The sequence below is a fragment of the Durio zibethinus genome, chromosome 6, assembly GCF_047325235.1.
Source record: "Durio zibethinus cultivar Kanyao isolate XHJ-2024 chromosome 6, ASM4732523v1, whole genome shotgun sequence".
NCBI classification, from domain to species: domain Eukaryota; kingdom Viridiplantae; phylum Streptophyta; class Magnoliopsida; order Malvales; family Malvaceae; genus Durio; species Durio zibethinus.
Genome location: NC_143167.1, coordinates 22,012,034 through 22,024,706, shown reverse-complemented (window position 1 = coordinate 22,024,706; position 12,673 = coordinate 22,012,034). Strand labels below are relative to the sequence as shown.

Genomic DNA, 12,673 nt, shown 5'->3' with positions numbered 1-12,673 from the left:
TAGAATGGTCGAATGAGGTTTTTTGCTGATTTATAAGGTGCAGTGGTGGTTTTCTTTTTTTTTTAGTAGAATGTTTATTGGGATTTCTTTTTTGGCATAGTGTTCTTGATTCAAATTAGCCTTCTTTCATGTTAAAAATTTCTTGATCTTAAAGAAGCTTTGGGGAACACAAGAAAAACTGACAAAACATGTCAAAGTTTTATGGATAAGATGAAGCATTGTTGACAACTGAAATTCAACTATTATGGTGGCTATTTGAGGTGGTAAGGTGGCTTAGTAGGGGCTGTTTGAGATGGTAGGGTGGTGCTAGGTGGAGCTGATGACTTGTGAGTGCAAAGCAGAGTTGTAGGGTAGTTTGGCCTAGATGGCGCTATGCACAACATCTGCATCATTTATGTTTGTTTTTTTTCTTTTTTTATTTTATATTTTTTCAAATTAATCAATATTAAATCAACCTAATAAAAAATTAAAAATAAACTCAAAATCGAATTAATTTGGAATATGAAATTATTAATCCAAACAAAAATTGATGTCTACACTACTAATAAATATCATTTAATACTAATTTTTTAAAAATATTTATTAAAGTCTTCTGTTTTTTCATTTTATTTTTTTCCTTTAAAAATTTACCTCCACACCACTTATATCAATTACAAATCTATAAAATTAATGTTATTGCTCCACGTACAAGTAAAATTGCCAAATGTGCTATTATTTAATTAATGCAAAAACTAAAACTATTAAAAATTCTGTTATCCGGACGATATTTTTCACATAAGGAATTTTTTATTTGTTTTTTTTTCTAAATCTAAAATATTTTCAAATTTTACATTTGATCTTACATTATATTAAAATAGAAAAAATCCTCACTACTTAAAAATTAGTGAAAGCTTTCACTATTTTATTTAAATGCAATAAATACACTTGTAATTAAATTTAAGATTGAAATTTAATAATTTTAAATTAAATATAAAAATAAATAAAAATTAATTTAAAATAAAAATAGTTTAAATTAATATTAACCATATATTTAATTGGAAGTGCATTTATCACACTTAGATAAAATAATGAAAACTTTTATTGATTTTTAAGTAATGAAAATTTTTTTATATGTACCCAAAAAATGTATAAAATTTAAGATTATTCTTTATTGAAATAAAATTAAGAAATCCAACATTAAGTTAAATTCTAAAAATATTTATTAATAGAAAATAAAAGTATAAAAATGAAAAGTTGCAAATTTTATGGAAAGAAAAAAAAAACTCAAATAATGTAAGGGCAACTTGGTAAACGAAAAAAAATCAATATTAAAAAAATTAAATACTAAATTTTTAGTTTTAAAAAAGTTAAAGCGTTAAATTTATGATATAAAAGTTATTTGATATGTTTCTCAAAATTAAATGTTCAGTTAAATTTTTGGTAATCTCTTGTAAAAGAGGAGATATGATTTTATAATTATTTTTAATTGAAAAAAATTAAAAAAATAAATAATTGATTAAAAGAAATATATATAATTAATTCATTTAGATAATAATTTTTTTCTACTTAACACATTAAGTAGTTAAGAGCACCTTTTCATTGAAAATATTTCTTTAACTGTTATTTAAAAATATTTATCAACACATTGAAAATATTAATTTTACATGTTTTAAAAGTTTTTAAATTTAAATATTAAAAGTAGTAAAAACGCGGAGGGTAAACAATAAAAATACTAGGAAAAGACCGGTCAACAGTTTTAGAATAACGTAGGCAATGGTGGTTGCCGTTTTTTTTTTTTTCTTTTTAATAGAACAAATAATTAATTAATTAAGTTGCCATAAATGTATTATTAAATAAACAAAGAAATTGGTTTTATGAGGGGTTTTTGTTTTAGCTAACAAGTAAGAAACAAACTTATATTCCCATTTCTCTTTTTCAATTATTTTCTTTTTTCTGTCTACAAAAGGGGCAAAGAGAGAGAAATTGAAAGTCGGATATGCTCAAACCAAACCACTGCGTTTCTCTCTCTTTCCTGTTGCAATGATTTTCGTCTCCCAAACCCAAACGTAACTCTTTCTCTTTTGTTTTAATTTTTCTTTAGGTTTTTTTCTTTTTTTTTAGAAAGAAAACTCATTTTTAAGGTCCAAGTATTTGGAAATTTTGCGTTGATTGCAAGAAATGAGCAAAGGGATTGTAAAGGAAGAAGGGCCGTCGTCGTCCGCTGTTGTTTCGTCGGAGAATCGTCCTATTGGTGGTCTGAGAGGTGTCCAATGGCGTATCAATCTCGGGATTTTACCTTTTTCTTCTTCTTCAATTGATGATCTTCGCAGGGTAACTGCTGATTGTCGCAGAAGGTGATCATTTCGTCTTTTTCCTTTTTCTTAAAACAAATTAACATCTGGATAAAATTGTAATTTTTGGTGTAATTTTGAGCTTCTTTTCTTGTACCGATTACCAAAATTTGATCTTTTTCTTATTCTATTTAAATCCATGATTGGTTTTTTTTTAATTTTTTTAAAAACGCATTTCAGCTTATTCTAGCTTAAATTTATCAAAAAATGATAACTTTGTGTCTCTGGATTTTCACAGAATTTTACTTTTATATTTCTCCTGTTCAGATTATTTGAAAGTTCTTTTTTTAATTAAAGCAATTATTTTTTTTTTTTCATTTTTTAAGAATTAAAAACTAACCGTTATGGCCACAAATCTCTAATCTCTAATTTTATGGTAATTTAGATATGCTGGGTTGAGAAGGCGGCTGCTAGTGGATCCACATGTTCCCAAGGACGGAGGAAGTAATTCCCCTAATCTTGTAATGGACAATCCACTCTCACAAAACCCAGGTAATTGTACTGTCTCTTCTTTCTTATGTTGCACCGCTTCCATATTACCACTTCTTTATTGGTTAAATACTTACATTTTTTATTCATCAACTTTTGTTTTAATTAGTACACCTAGGTATCTATCTTGATTAATGTGAAATTTATATGGACAGTGTTTATGAGTCCAATGGATGTTTATGTTGCACAAAAGGGAGATAAATCTCCTTTCCTCCTTTTCCACCCCATCTTGGTTGGTTGGTTTTGAAGCCAGGACTTCTAACTGATCTTTGTCAATGGAAAATTAGACTGTCGAATATTGTAGGAATATTCTTCTTTGAGCAAACTTACTATGGTTTCTATTTACGTCCCTTTTTTTTTAACTGTTTGTTGCTTGATCTGTGTTTAAACAATAGCTAATTCTTCATGCAGACAGCACCTGGGGTCGATTCTTTCGGAATGCTGAGTTGGAAAAAATGGTTGACCAGGATTTATCACGGTTATATCCAGAACATGGAAGCTACTTCCAGACTCCTGGATGCCAGGGAATGTTAAGACGCATATTGTTGCTGTGGTGCCTTAGACACCCAGAGTATGGTTATAGGCAAGGTATTTTCTTAGTCACTCTGCATGCATGTGTTATTGGCTTTCATGTTATCACATTATAGATTTTGAATCAGAAATGTGTAGCAACCATAATAATTGAATGTGTTTCAACAGTTTGAATCCTAATGTCTTTCATGGTAAGACCCAAGTGATGAAGCTGATAATGCAAAATTCATTCAAAATTATGCAATGACAACATTGGAATTTGGAACACAATATCCAGCATCAACTAACTTGTAATTTCTGCTACATTAATATGCTAGGCATCAAGCTGGCTCTTTATCTGTTTCTCTTTTCTGCTTATTTGTAGGAATGCATGAACTATTGGCTCCTCTGCTATACGTTCTTCATGTTGATGTTGAGCATCTTTCAGAAGTGCAAAGCCTTTATGAAGACCATTTCATTGACAAATTTGATGGATTGTCATTTGAAGAAAATGATGTTACATACAATTTTGATTTTAAGAAGTTTTTAGATTCCATGGAAGATGAGATTGGATCTCAAGGTAATTCAAAGAAAGTTAGGAGTCTTGATGAGCTTGGTCCTGAGATACAGACCATCATGTTGCTCAGTGATGCTTACGGAGCTGAAGGTGAACTTGGAATTGTCTTGTCTGAGAAATTTATGGAACATGATGCCTACTGTATGTTTGATGCTTTGATGACTGGGGCACGTGGTTCAGTTGCTATGGCAGATTTTTTTGCTCCCTCTCCTTTAGCTGAGTCTCACAGTTGCTTGCCTCCTGTCATTGAAGCCTCAGCTGCATTATATCATTTACTGTCAATTGTTGATTCATCTCTATATAGCCATCTTGTTGAGCTTGGTGTTGAACCACAGTATTTTGCACTTCGCTGGTTGCGGGTTTTATTTGGACGGGAGTTTTCACTTCAAGATCTCTTAGTTCTCTGGGATGAGATTTTCACAGCAGGTAATAGCCCCCTCGATAAAGAGTCTGAAGATGATGAGAGTTCCAGTTTCAAAATACTCAATTCACACCGTGGAGCATTAATTGCTGCTATGGCAGTCTCTATGATACTTTATCTGAGATCTTCCTTGCTTGCCACTGAAAATGCAACTTCTTGTCTTCAGAGACTCTTAAATTTTCCAGAGAGTATAAATCTGAACAAACTAATAGCAAAGGCAAAGTCACTGCAAATTCTTGCATTGGATTCTAACATCTCATCCTTGTCATCAACTTTTGCTGGGGCTTATAACCACAGCAAATCTGCAGCAAGCGGTCACAATCTTTTGTCTGATCCAGTTTCTCCAAAAACTCCTCTAAGCCTTGTGCCCGACAGCTATTGGGAAGAAAAATGGAGAGTACTGCATAAGGCAGAGGAACTAAGGCGTGATAGTTTAGGAAAAAAAACTCCAAGTGGGGAAAAGAGATGGTCAGAAAAACTAAAGCTGAGCCTATCTAGATCCAAGTCTGACCCTTCACCTGCAAGAGCAGAAAAATGCAAAAAGGGCAATAGATCATCCGTTAGGCGTAGTTTGCTTGATGATTTGTCACAGCAACTTGGGTTGGAGGAAGATGCTGAAAAGGGAGGCTGTTTTGATGGTTCTAATGCAGAGGATTGTCATTCTATAGAAGTTCAGGTGGAGGGACAAAACAGTACTAACAAGGAGTCCATTTGCACTGCTGAGGAGAGATGTGAGAGTGAAAGTGGAACTGTTGTCAGTGAAGAAAACTCTGTTTTTTCTGGCCCTGCAAGTCCTGGTAGTGGTAGTAATGACCATGAAAATGACACAGAAAAAAGTAGTGTTGCTTCAAATTTATCCTTAGATGAAAATGATGAGCGCCAGCAAAGTAACCCAGAAGATTCACCTCTACCAGTTTCCCTTCTTCCTGAACATGACTCTCTAAATTCTCTGCATGAGAATGAATCTTTAGGGAAGACGGTCTCAGCTATGAAGGAGCAAAGGCATCATTCACGTAGATTCCAGTGGTTTTGGAAGTTTGGACGAAACAATGTCAGTGGGGAGACAACTGATAAAGGAGGAAGTACCAATGAGGATGCAAAATCTCCAAATCATGATATCAGGAGCAATACAGCTGATTCATCTACTTCTGGTGCTTCTTGTAATTCATCTTCCACCAGCAAAGGAGATGCTGTGGACCAGAATGTAATGGGCACGTTGAAGAATCTTGGGCAGTCTATGCTTGAACACATTCAGGTAATTTTCTGGTTTTTTGTTACTGTTTAGAGCTTCAAACTTTTGAAGGAAAATGTTCTATTGTTGAATAGAACAATCTAGTTTGGTCTATTTTTAATGCCTACCTGAAGAACATGTTTGGTAAATTAAGCTGTGTAAGTTCAGCGTCTAATTTTAGCAAGCTTTGACAAATTCTTAGAAGAGTGAATCTAATGAAAACATGAAGCTGAACTTTGAAGTTCAAGTGAAGTTCCATTACATGTGAGGAAGTTTGTATAGAATTTGATGCGTAGTCTTTATGAAAATTTGTAGATAGATGTTGTAGATCAGCCTTGTGTATGCATTATTAACCCAGAAACTGAGAATTCTTCTGGTATTTAGGGAGAATGATGCTGTTAAATGATGAGGTAAACTGGTGTTACTTGATCTTGACTAGGAATTACATCAAGCTTAACTAAAGATTGGTGGTTTGTATTTTATTAGTACTTTTCCGGATGCCTCCGGTTTCATGTACCCACTGGTATTCCTAATAGCATGCTTTTAGATGATCTGTTATAAACTTGCCTTTCTCCTACTTGAAGTTGTCTAGCAACTGTTGGAAATCTGTTTGCTTTCGAAGTTTGTTGTGAAATACATTTTGTGTAAATTTTATTTGATTTACCTCCATATATCTTTAAGTCACCATTTTGTTGGCAGGTTCTGGAGTCAGTTTTCCAGCAAGATCGGGGTCAGGTGGGATCATTGGACAACTCTAAAAACATTCTAGTTGGCAAAGGACAAGTTACAGCCATGACAGCTCTCAAGGAGCTTCGGAAGATCAGCAACCTTTTATCAGAGATGTGAGATTTGTTCTAGTTATGAAATCTTTATATACTTTTGTAATTACCATTTTTTCAGTGCAAATAAAATGAAATTTTATTGGTTTCTTGGCTCTTTTATATTGTTGCATGATCCAAATCTTGTTGGTGTCTGAGCGATCAGGGACGTGAATATGTTCTGTTATGATCTTATTGAATTTTTTAAAGAATAATGATGCCACAAGTGTAGCTGTCTTAAATCTGCAATTGTTGCTGCAAAGTTTTCTCCAAGCCTTTATAACAAAAAGGATTAATGTTACGAAATATCTAAATTATAGTAAAATATTTTATTTTACTGCAGTTGAAGGGCTATTCGTAAATTATCGAACCAAAAACTGCACAAGACATACGCATGCCCCCTGTTAATAAACAGACAGAAAGGGCTCTTGCAGAAAACTATTCAAAAGAGATGATTACCAAGAACCGTGCAATGACTGCGTGGATCTATCATGTATATGCTGATATAATTGCATAGGAGACACTGGAGTACCTGTTAAAATATCAGTTTCTACATATATATATTATTTTACATTTATTTCCAAGGAAAAGTTAAAAGAAAACAATTTTGCCTGCTACTGAGTAAGTTCAGAAGGCTCAATCATTCGCTAAAGTACTGATCTACTCTATGTTGTGAAAGCCTGGAAGAAGGAATGTGATGAAGCCAAAAACAATCATCTGGATTTCCTTAACAATTCCCCACCAGTGATTACCACCATTTTCTAAACAATGGTCTGCTGCATTCTCATTCTCAACCACCCGACTACCATCATCTGCTGGCCGGTTCTCATTCTCTTCTCCTCCTTGTCCCTCTGATCCAAGATACAAGATTAAATAAATAATGGGCATGTAGAATCACAATCAAATATTACGTAAAAAATTATTTTCAAACAGTCCTCATCTCAGCATATGCCAGAATGAACAATTGTGATACTACACAGCAAAATTATGGTTTGTGAGCAGGGAAGCGGTGCAAGGCTAGTGGCTACCCACACGTGTGGCTCCTGTTGCATGAACTTAACCACATAACTAAATTCAGCCATTAGTTGTTATATTGCATGCCTAACTAGGAAGTTTAATTAGGATTTAACTTTGTTGTTTATCATTCCTTTTATTATCCTGGTTTACTAGTAGTGAGGATTGTCTTGAAAATAGACTGGCTCTATAAAACATCAGCTATTCATTTTCGGATTAAAGTTGAATTCTAACAAAATCTCTAAATATTGATTTGCCTTGAAAACTTATACTCTCAGTTTCTTCCCTTTTATCCAGTACACATCGAAGTAGCTCTTTCAAATTCAAAAGAACATAGCTTTCTGGGCTGATTCAGAATTCAATAAGGCAAACTAGCTTGCAATCACCAGTCACAACAATGGATAACTTGACGAACCTCAGATTAATTTTGGAAATTATCATTCAAGAGATAATACTAATCTGTTTATCATACAAAATTTCAAGAATTTATTATATATAATTTTTAGATAGTATATTTTATTGAAAAAATATGTATGAACAAATGCAAATAATGAAGTTTAATTCCTTATACCCTCCTTAAACACCAAAAATACACCATCCCCACCCCCTCCCCCTCGTCCAAAAAGAAAATGAATGAAAGGGCAGAACGGTTTCAGTTCACATAAAAATTAATAAAAAAATTTACCTGCCAAAGCAGCATTTTCATTGCTCTGCCTTCCAGCAGCAGGAACATTCTCTGCTCTGGCAGCAAGCACAGATGGACGAGGAGGCGCAGCTGCTCTCTGCATGCCTTGTGAAAGCCATCTTATCCATCTTATCAACGGTGTGAGAACTCCAGTTTGATATCTGCAGAAAACCAATGTATTAAGTCAGCTTCCACTGTTACACTGAAAAGTATCCAAAAAAAGGACAAAAGAAATCACATCAACTTTAAAATTTAGAATACCGAACAAAAACATTTGTCTGTGTCAATCTCAGTAAATTAAAACAAAGAAAAAAAATCAGATTTAAACCGGAAGTGAAAAGGAAAATAGAAAACGAACCACCTATCATTATAGTTTTCCCCTCATATTTGAAAAAGCTGCACCTATCCCATTAAACAGTATACGGAATTAGTGAGGCACAATTGGTGATTCAAATGACAGAAATGCCTTCCTCACCCACCCCCCAAAGAAACCTTCAGTCTTTTTTTTATAGCAAAAAGTCACACCTTCTCCAGCAAAAAGTCACTTCTCAAACCCTCACTAATGCCTAGGGACCCATCAAGCCACAGCAATCCAATCAGTCAAAGATGATCAAAAACAGGATTCTGGAACTTATATCTTAGCTTAGGTGAAAAGAGAGTAAACTAAAGGGAAACTGGGATCTAAGTTAGGGATTTCAAAGCATCATTGCATCTGACCATGATGCAAAATTTCCAAAATTCACTTTTGCCTTCAGTTTCATAAGTTGGGTTCCTTTGTAGCAGATGGCTAGAGCTTAAGGCATTGGGGTGAATTTTGCTCCACAGTATTTGTGATTTCTGTTTCCTAGAGGGATAAAAGATCAGGTATTCAGTTTTTAACAGAAAAGTATGAGAGAGAGACTTAAAGCAAGCTTCAACAGATGAAGATTTAGAAAGAGTCTGAAAACGAAGCATAACAAGAAAGAAGAAATGAAGGATGGAAAGTAGGCAGAGCAGTTTATATACTTGCGCATCTTCCAAAACTTGTGCAACCAAACAATCAACTAACAGAAAATGATGTAAGAACGTGCATCCAAATAATCTGGTAAATAGCAGCTCTGATGCACAGTACAAGTCTTAAAGTTAAAAGCATCAGAAGTTCAGATACTTACAAATAGAGAAGTGAAGCAAAGAACACAAGGAGTGCCAGCCTCTGTCTCGATCCATCTTAGTTGAACAAAAATATTACAGCTACTAGCTTAAGTATAAGCAACAAATCCAGCCGAAATGCAATTTGGAATCTTCTTACAACAACTTGTCTTTGAGGTCCTGCCTGCTGCTGTGGACGTTGAGGTTGTTGTGGTCCTTGCCCTTGCTCCTAAACTGCTGCCCCTGTCTCCATCGTACGACGACTATTAATGGAAAACAACAATTACTAACAAAACATAATCTTATAAATAATCCGTTTTACCATAAAGATATGCATCATTGTTGCAATCCCCCTGACTCAAAAAGATCTAAGGTCAACTAAAATTTTCAGTTACTAGAATACTTTTGTATCATCGCACTCTAACTATAGCAATATCCTTCATGTATTCAGCTAATCTAACCAATTCCATCAATATTTTTAAAGTATATTAACAAATAATTTCCCGGCACAGCTAGATTAAAATGGAATTTTCTTCCTCTATCAATTTCAAACATCAATGACAAAGCCATCACTCAAAATAGGATACAGCTAGGGAAGTAAAAGGATTACTATACATTTTAGGACACCATAACTATTGAGATGACAAGCTTTGTGCCATCTTCAACCATATATGTTACACTTATACCTTTTAAGGAATAAAAAATGACAGGAACTTAGACTAGTCTGACTAAGCCAGACCTAAACATAGCAAAGACAAAAATAAAAGGTTAAAAAAGAACAATGATGACAGATAAAAACCCACATGATAAACTGATTAAGACGATCAACTAAGAGAACTTAGGTGCTTAATGAACTCCAACATTCACAAAGCATTTAGTAAAACTACCATGTGGTGCCACTTCACGAGGAACAGGTAACTTTATCACAATGACCATACAGTGGGATCCAATGTAGCGGTTGCAAAAAGTCAGCTGGTCATTCAATCATAATTTTGCAAAAACTGAAATAATTGCAATTGAGAAAACAATAACTGAATTTTTTAGGTTAACAGGGATAATTTGAAAGACAAACATATTGTTTAAGGCCTAAACAGATCATTTGATGAAGAACTCACATGCCAAAATTTTATGAAACAATTTGTGTAATAAGAGAACAGCCAAATCTTGGCCTCACAGTTGTTAGGGTAAGGTCTACTGTCCCCCCTCCTTGGACTTCCTCAAATGTGCCAAAGAAGAGAGTGAATTAGAGGGAAAAATGAATGTATTAAAAATTAAAATCACTTCAAAAATTAGGAAACAGTATACATCTAGGTAAAGCACGTTTCAGCAACTGTGGCCAAAAACATTAACTGAAACTACAACCAGAACACAGGTTCCTCAAGAAAGGGAGTAAAGGCAAAAACGAAGATGGAAAAGAAAATAATATAAAAGCAAGCACAGTGATAACATCAGGGAATTTGAATCAGCCAATTGAGATGGCTTTTCTTTCTTTGTAAATTAGCAAATCCCTGTCTTTCTACAATGGCAGAAAATCCCCTTGCTGGAAATTGAATGTATACCTAAATTTGTTTTTCTTAAAAAAAAAAAAAAAAAAAAACTTTGGAAGAGACAATCAAACGAAATAAGGGAAGTGAAAAAAATATACAAAAATAAAATGAGGCTCCTAATTGTTTAGCAAACGAGGCAACTCAAAAGCTTTTGATCAGTGTGTAGTGGTGATGGAAAGGGAGGTAACAAGCAGGTTGTAGTGATGGGAAAAAGAAGGTTACCAGGTTGAAATTTGAAATCCAAAGCAGAAAGATGATATGAGATACAAATCCAAAAAGGACTAAAATATTTGGCTAAAGTGAATTGTTAAAGTAAAATATTATTTCTACACATCAATTAATTTGGCTGGCTTTTGCATGAATCTTTTAAAAATAACCAAGCAACATACCAACCATTACAAATTCTTTTTTCAAAGTCAACTGAATGAACAGAAGACCCCAATTTTGGTGCTAGAAATTACATCACTAAATAACATTTTGAGATATCACCTAAGAGTGCTCACCCCTAATCGAATTGGATGATAGGAGATTATCTACCTAAGGGTATCTTCATCTAACAGAAGGTAGATGAACTACATAAATTTACAAAACCACAGATTTACTTACATAGGTATATTATAGGCTAGAGAAATGAGATTGTTAGATCGAAGCCCAGCAATATGCTCCATAAATGGTAGAACAGGGACAGCATAAATGCCTGCTCCGCGGTTCATCTGTTCCTGATTTTGTAACGAAGTTAAAACTGGGATAATTGCAGGATACATAACTGGAAACATCTGAAAATCACAATTTTGAAAAGCTGGGGAACTAGAGCATCCTGGAAGCTGCAACAAAAAAAGCCATATAGAAACTAAGAAAGAAGAAAAGAAAATTGCTGACACCAAACACAAGTGAAACAAGATAACATTACGGAACTCCACAAAGGACATGTTTTCTCTTCTTCCAAAATACCAAATAGATTTAAAAAGAAAGTAAGTTTCCAACTGATTAATTAAAACTAATTTTTAGTAGTCACCAAATAGGACAGCACATGGAGCAAGATGCATTAATGTGTAGATTTAATTTTTTCACATTTAAACTCTTTTATCGCTTGGCTGGAATTTATTCGGGGAAGAATGACTTTCTAAATTATGTTATGATGGAAAAATCCTTTGAACATAAAAGATCTAAATGCTCAAGAATCCCATTTAGTTACTAGATGGTTGCAACAGACAAAAGGATGCATATTTTCTGTTGAAAACCTTTTATCATTGCACATAAAAACGTGTAGGCAAAACCCCAGGTATCTCAAAATTGATCATAACTGGACACAAGCCCATTCGGAATCAACTAATGCCTGATACAAGTCAAGTACTAGTTTGTTCGCCTAGGACACATAAAAATGACTGCTTGATCCAAGTTTACTGTCCACTGTATTTTTACCTACTATAGCAAAATTAAGGCTATTGCTAAAAATAAAAAATAAAAATAAAAAGTAAGATTTGTTGCTAATGGTCCAACAAATGCAGGAATGCATTTCCCTACAAGCATAGATAAGATGCATAGATTTTCAAGCAAAGAAGACAGAAAAATCTCTTTCTTTCCTATATTTAAAGTTATTACTGCTAAACATCTTTAAAAGTTTGTAGCTGGTTGAAATTTCAAGAAAAATACATATAAAGCATTCACTTGTTTTCAAAAGTTCACCACTATCAACATAATTTATTGACACATTAGAGCACAAAAGAGGTTTATAGCTGGTTTAGCTAAACAGTCCCCCTAGGGTAATCCCCTCATGAGAAGTAAACTCCACTGTTATAAGTCCAATCACTTCTAGCTTTTGAAATTAAGCTCGGTATCTTGATGAGAAGAACTTGTAAAATCATTCGTTCTGCATCTATCAAACACACTCACCACATTCTGATCTATGCAAAACCGCCCCAC

General features: G+C 33.9%; 1 protein-coding gene and 1 pseudogene across 2 annotated transcripts; one reads left to right on the top strand and one right to left on the bottom strand.

Annotated features, from left to right (window-relative positions):
* The first annotated feature begins 1,971 nt into the window (after positions 1-1,971).
* LOC111284993 (uncharacterized) lies at positions 1,972-6,485 on the top strand. Its single transcript, XM_022874185.2, has 5 exons — positions 1,972-2,333; positions 2,716-2,822; positions 3,231-3,407; positions 3,715-5,582; positions 6,258-6,485. Exons 1-5 carry the CDS (start codon positions 2,158-2,160, stop codon positions 6,402-6,404), a joined length of 2,475 nt encoding a protein of 824 aa, XP_022729920.2. The 5' UTR covers positions 1,972-2,157; the 3' UTR covers positions 6,405-6,485.
* Positions 6,486-6,617: 132 nt separating this feature from the next.
* Positions 6,618-12,311, bottom strand: LOC111284361 (uncharacterized; annotated as a pseudogene). The gene is made up of 4 exons (XR_016342897.1): positions 11,357-12,311; positions 9,227-9,466; positions 8,076-8,236; positions 6,618-7,227 (listed from the first exon to the last, which is right to left on the bottom strand). The product of XR_016342897.1 is annotated as an uncharacterized LOC111284361 (transcript).
* Positions 12,312-12,673: the final 362 nt, after the last annotated feature.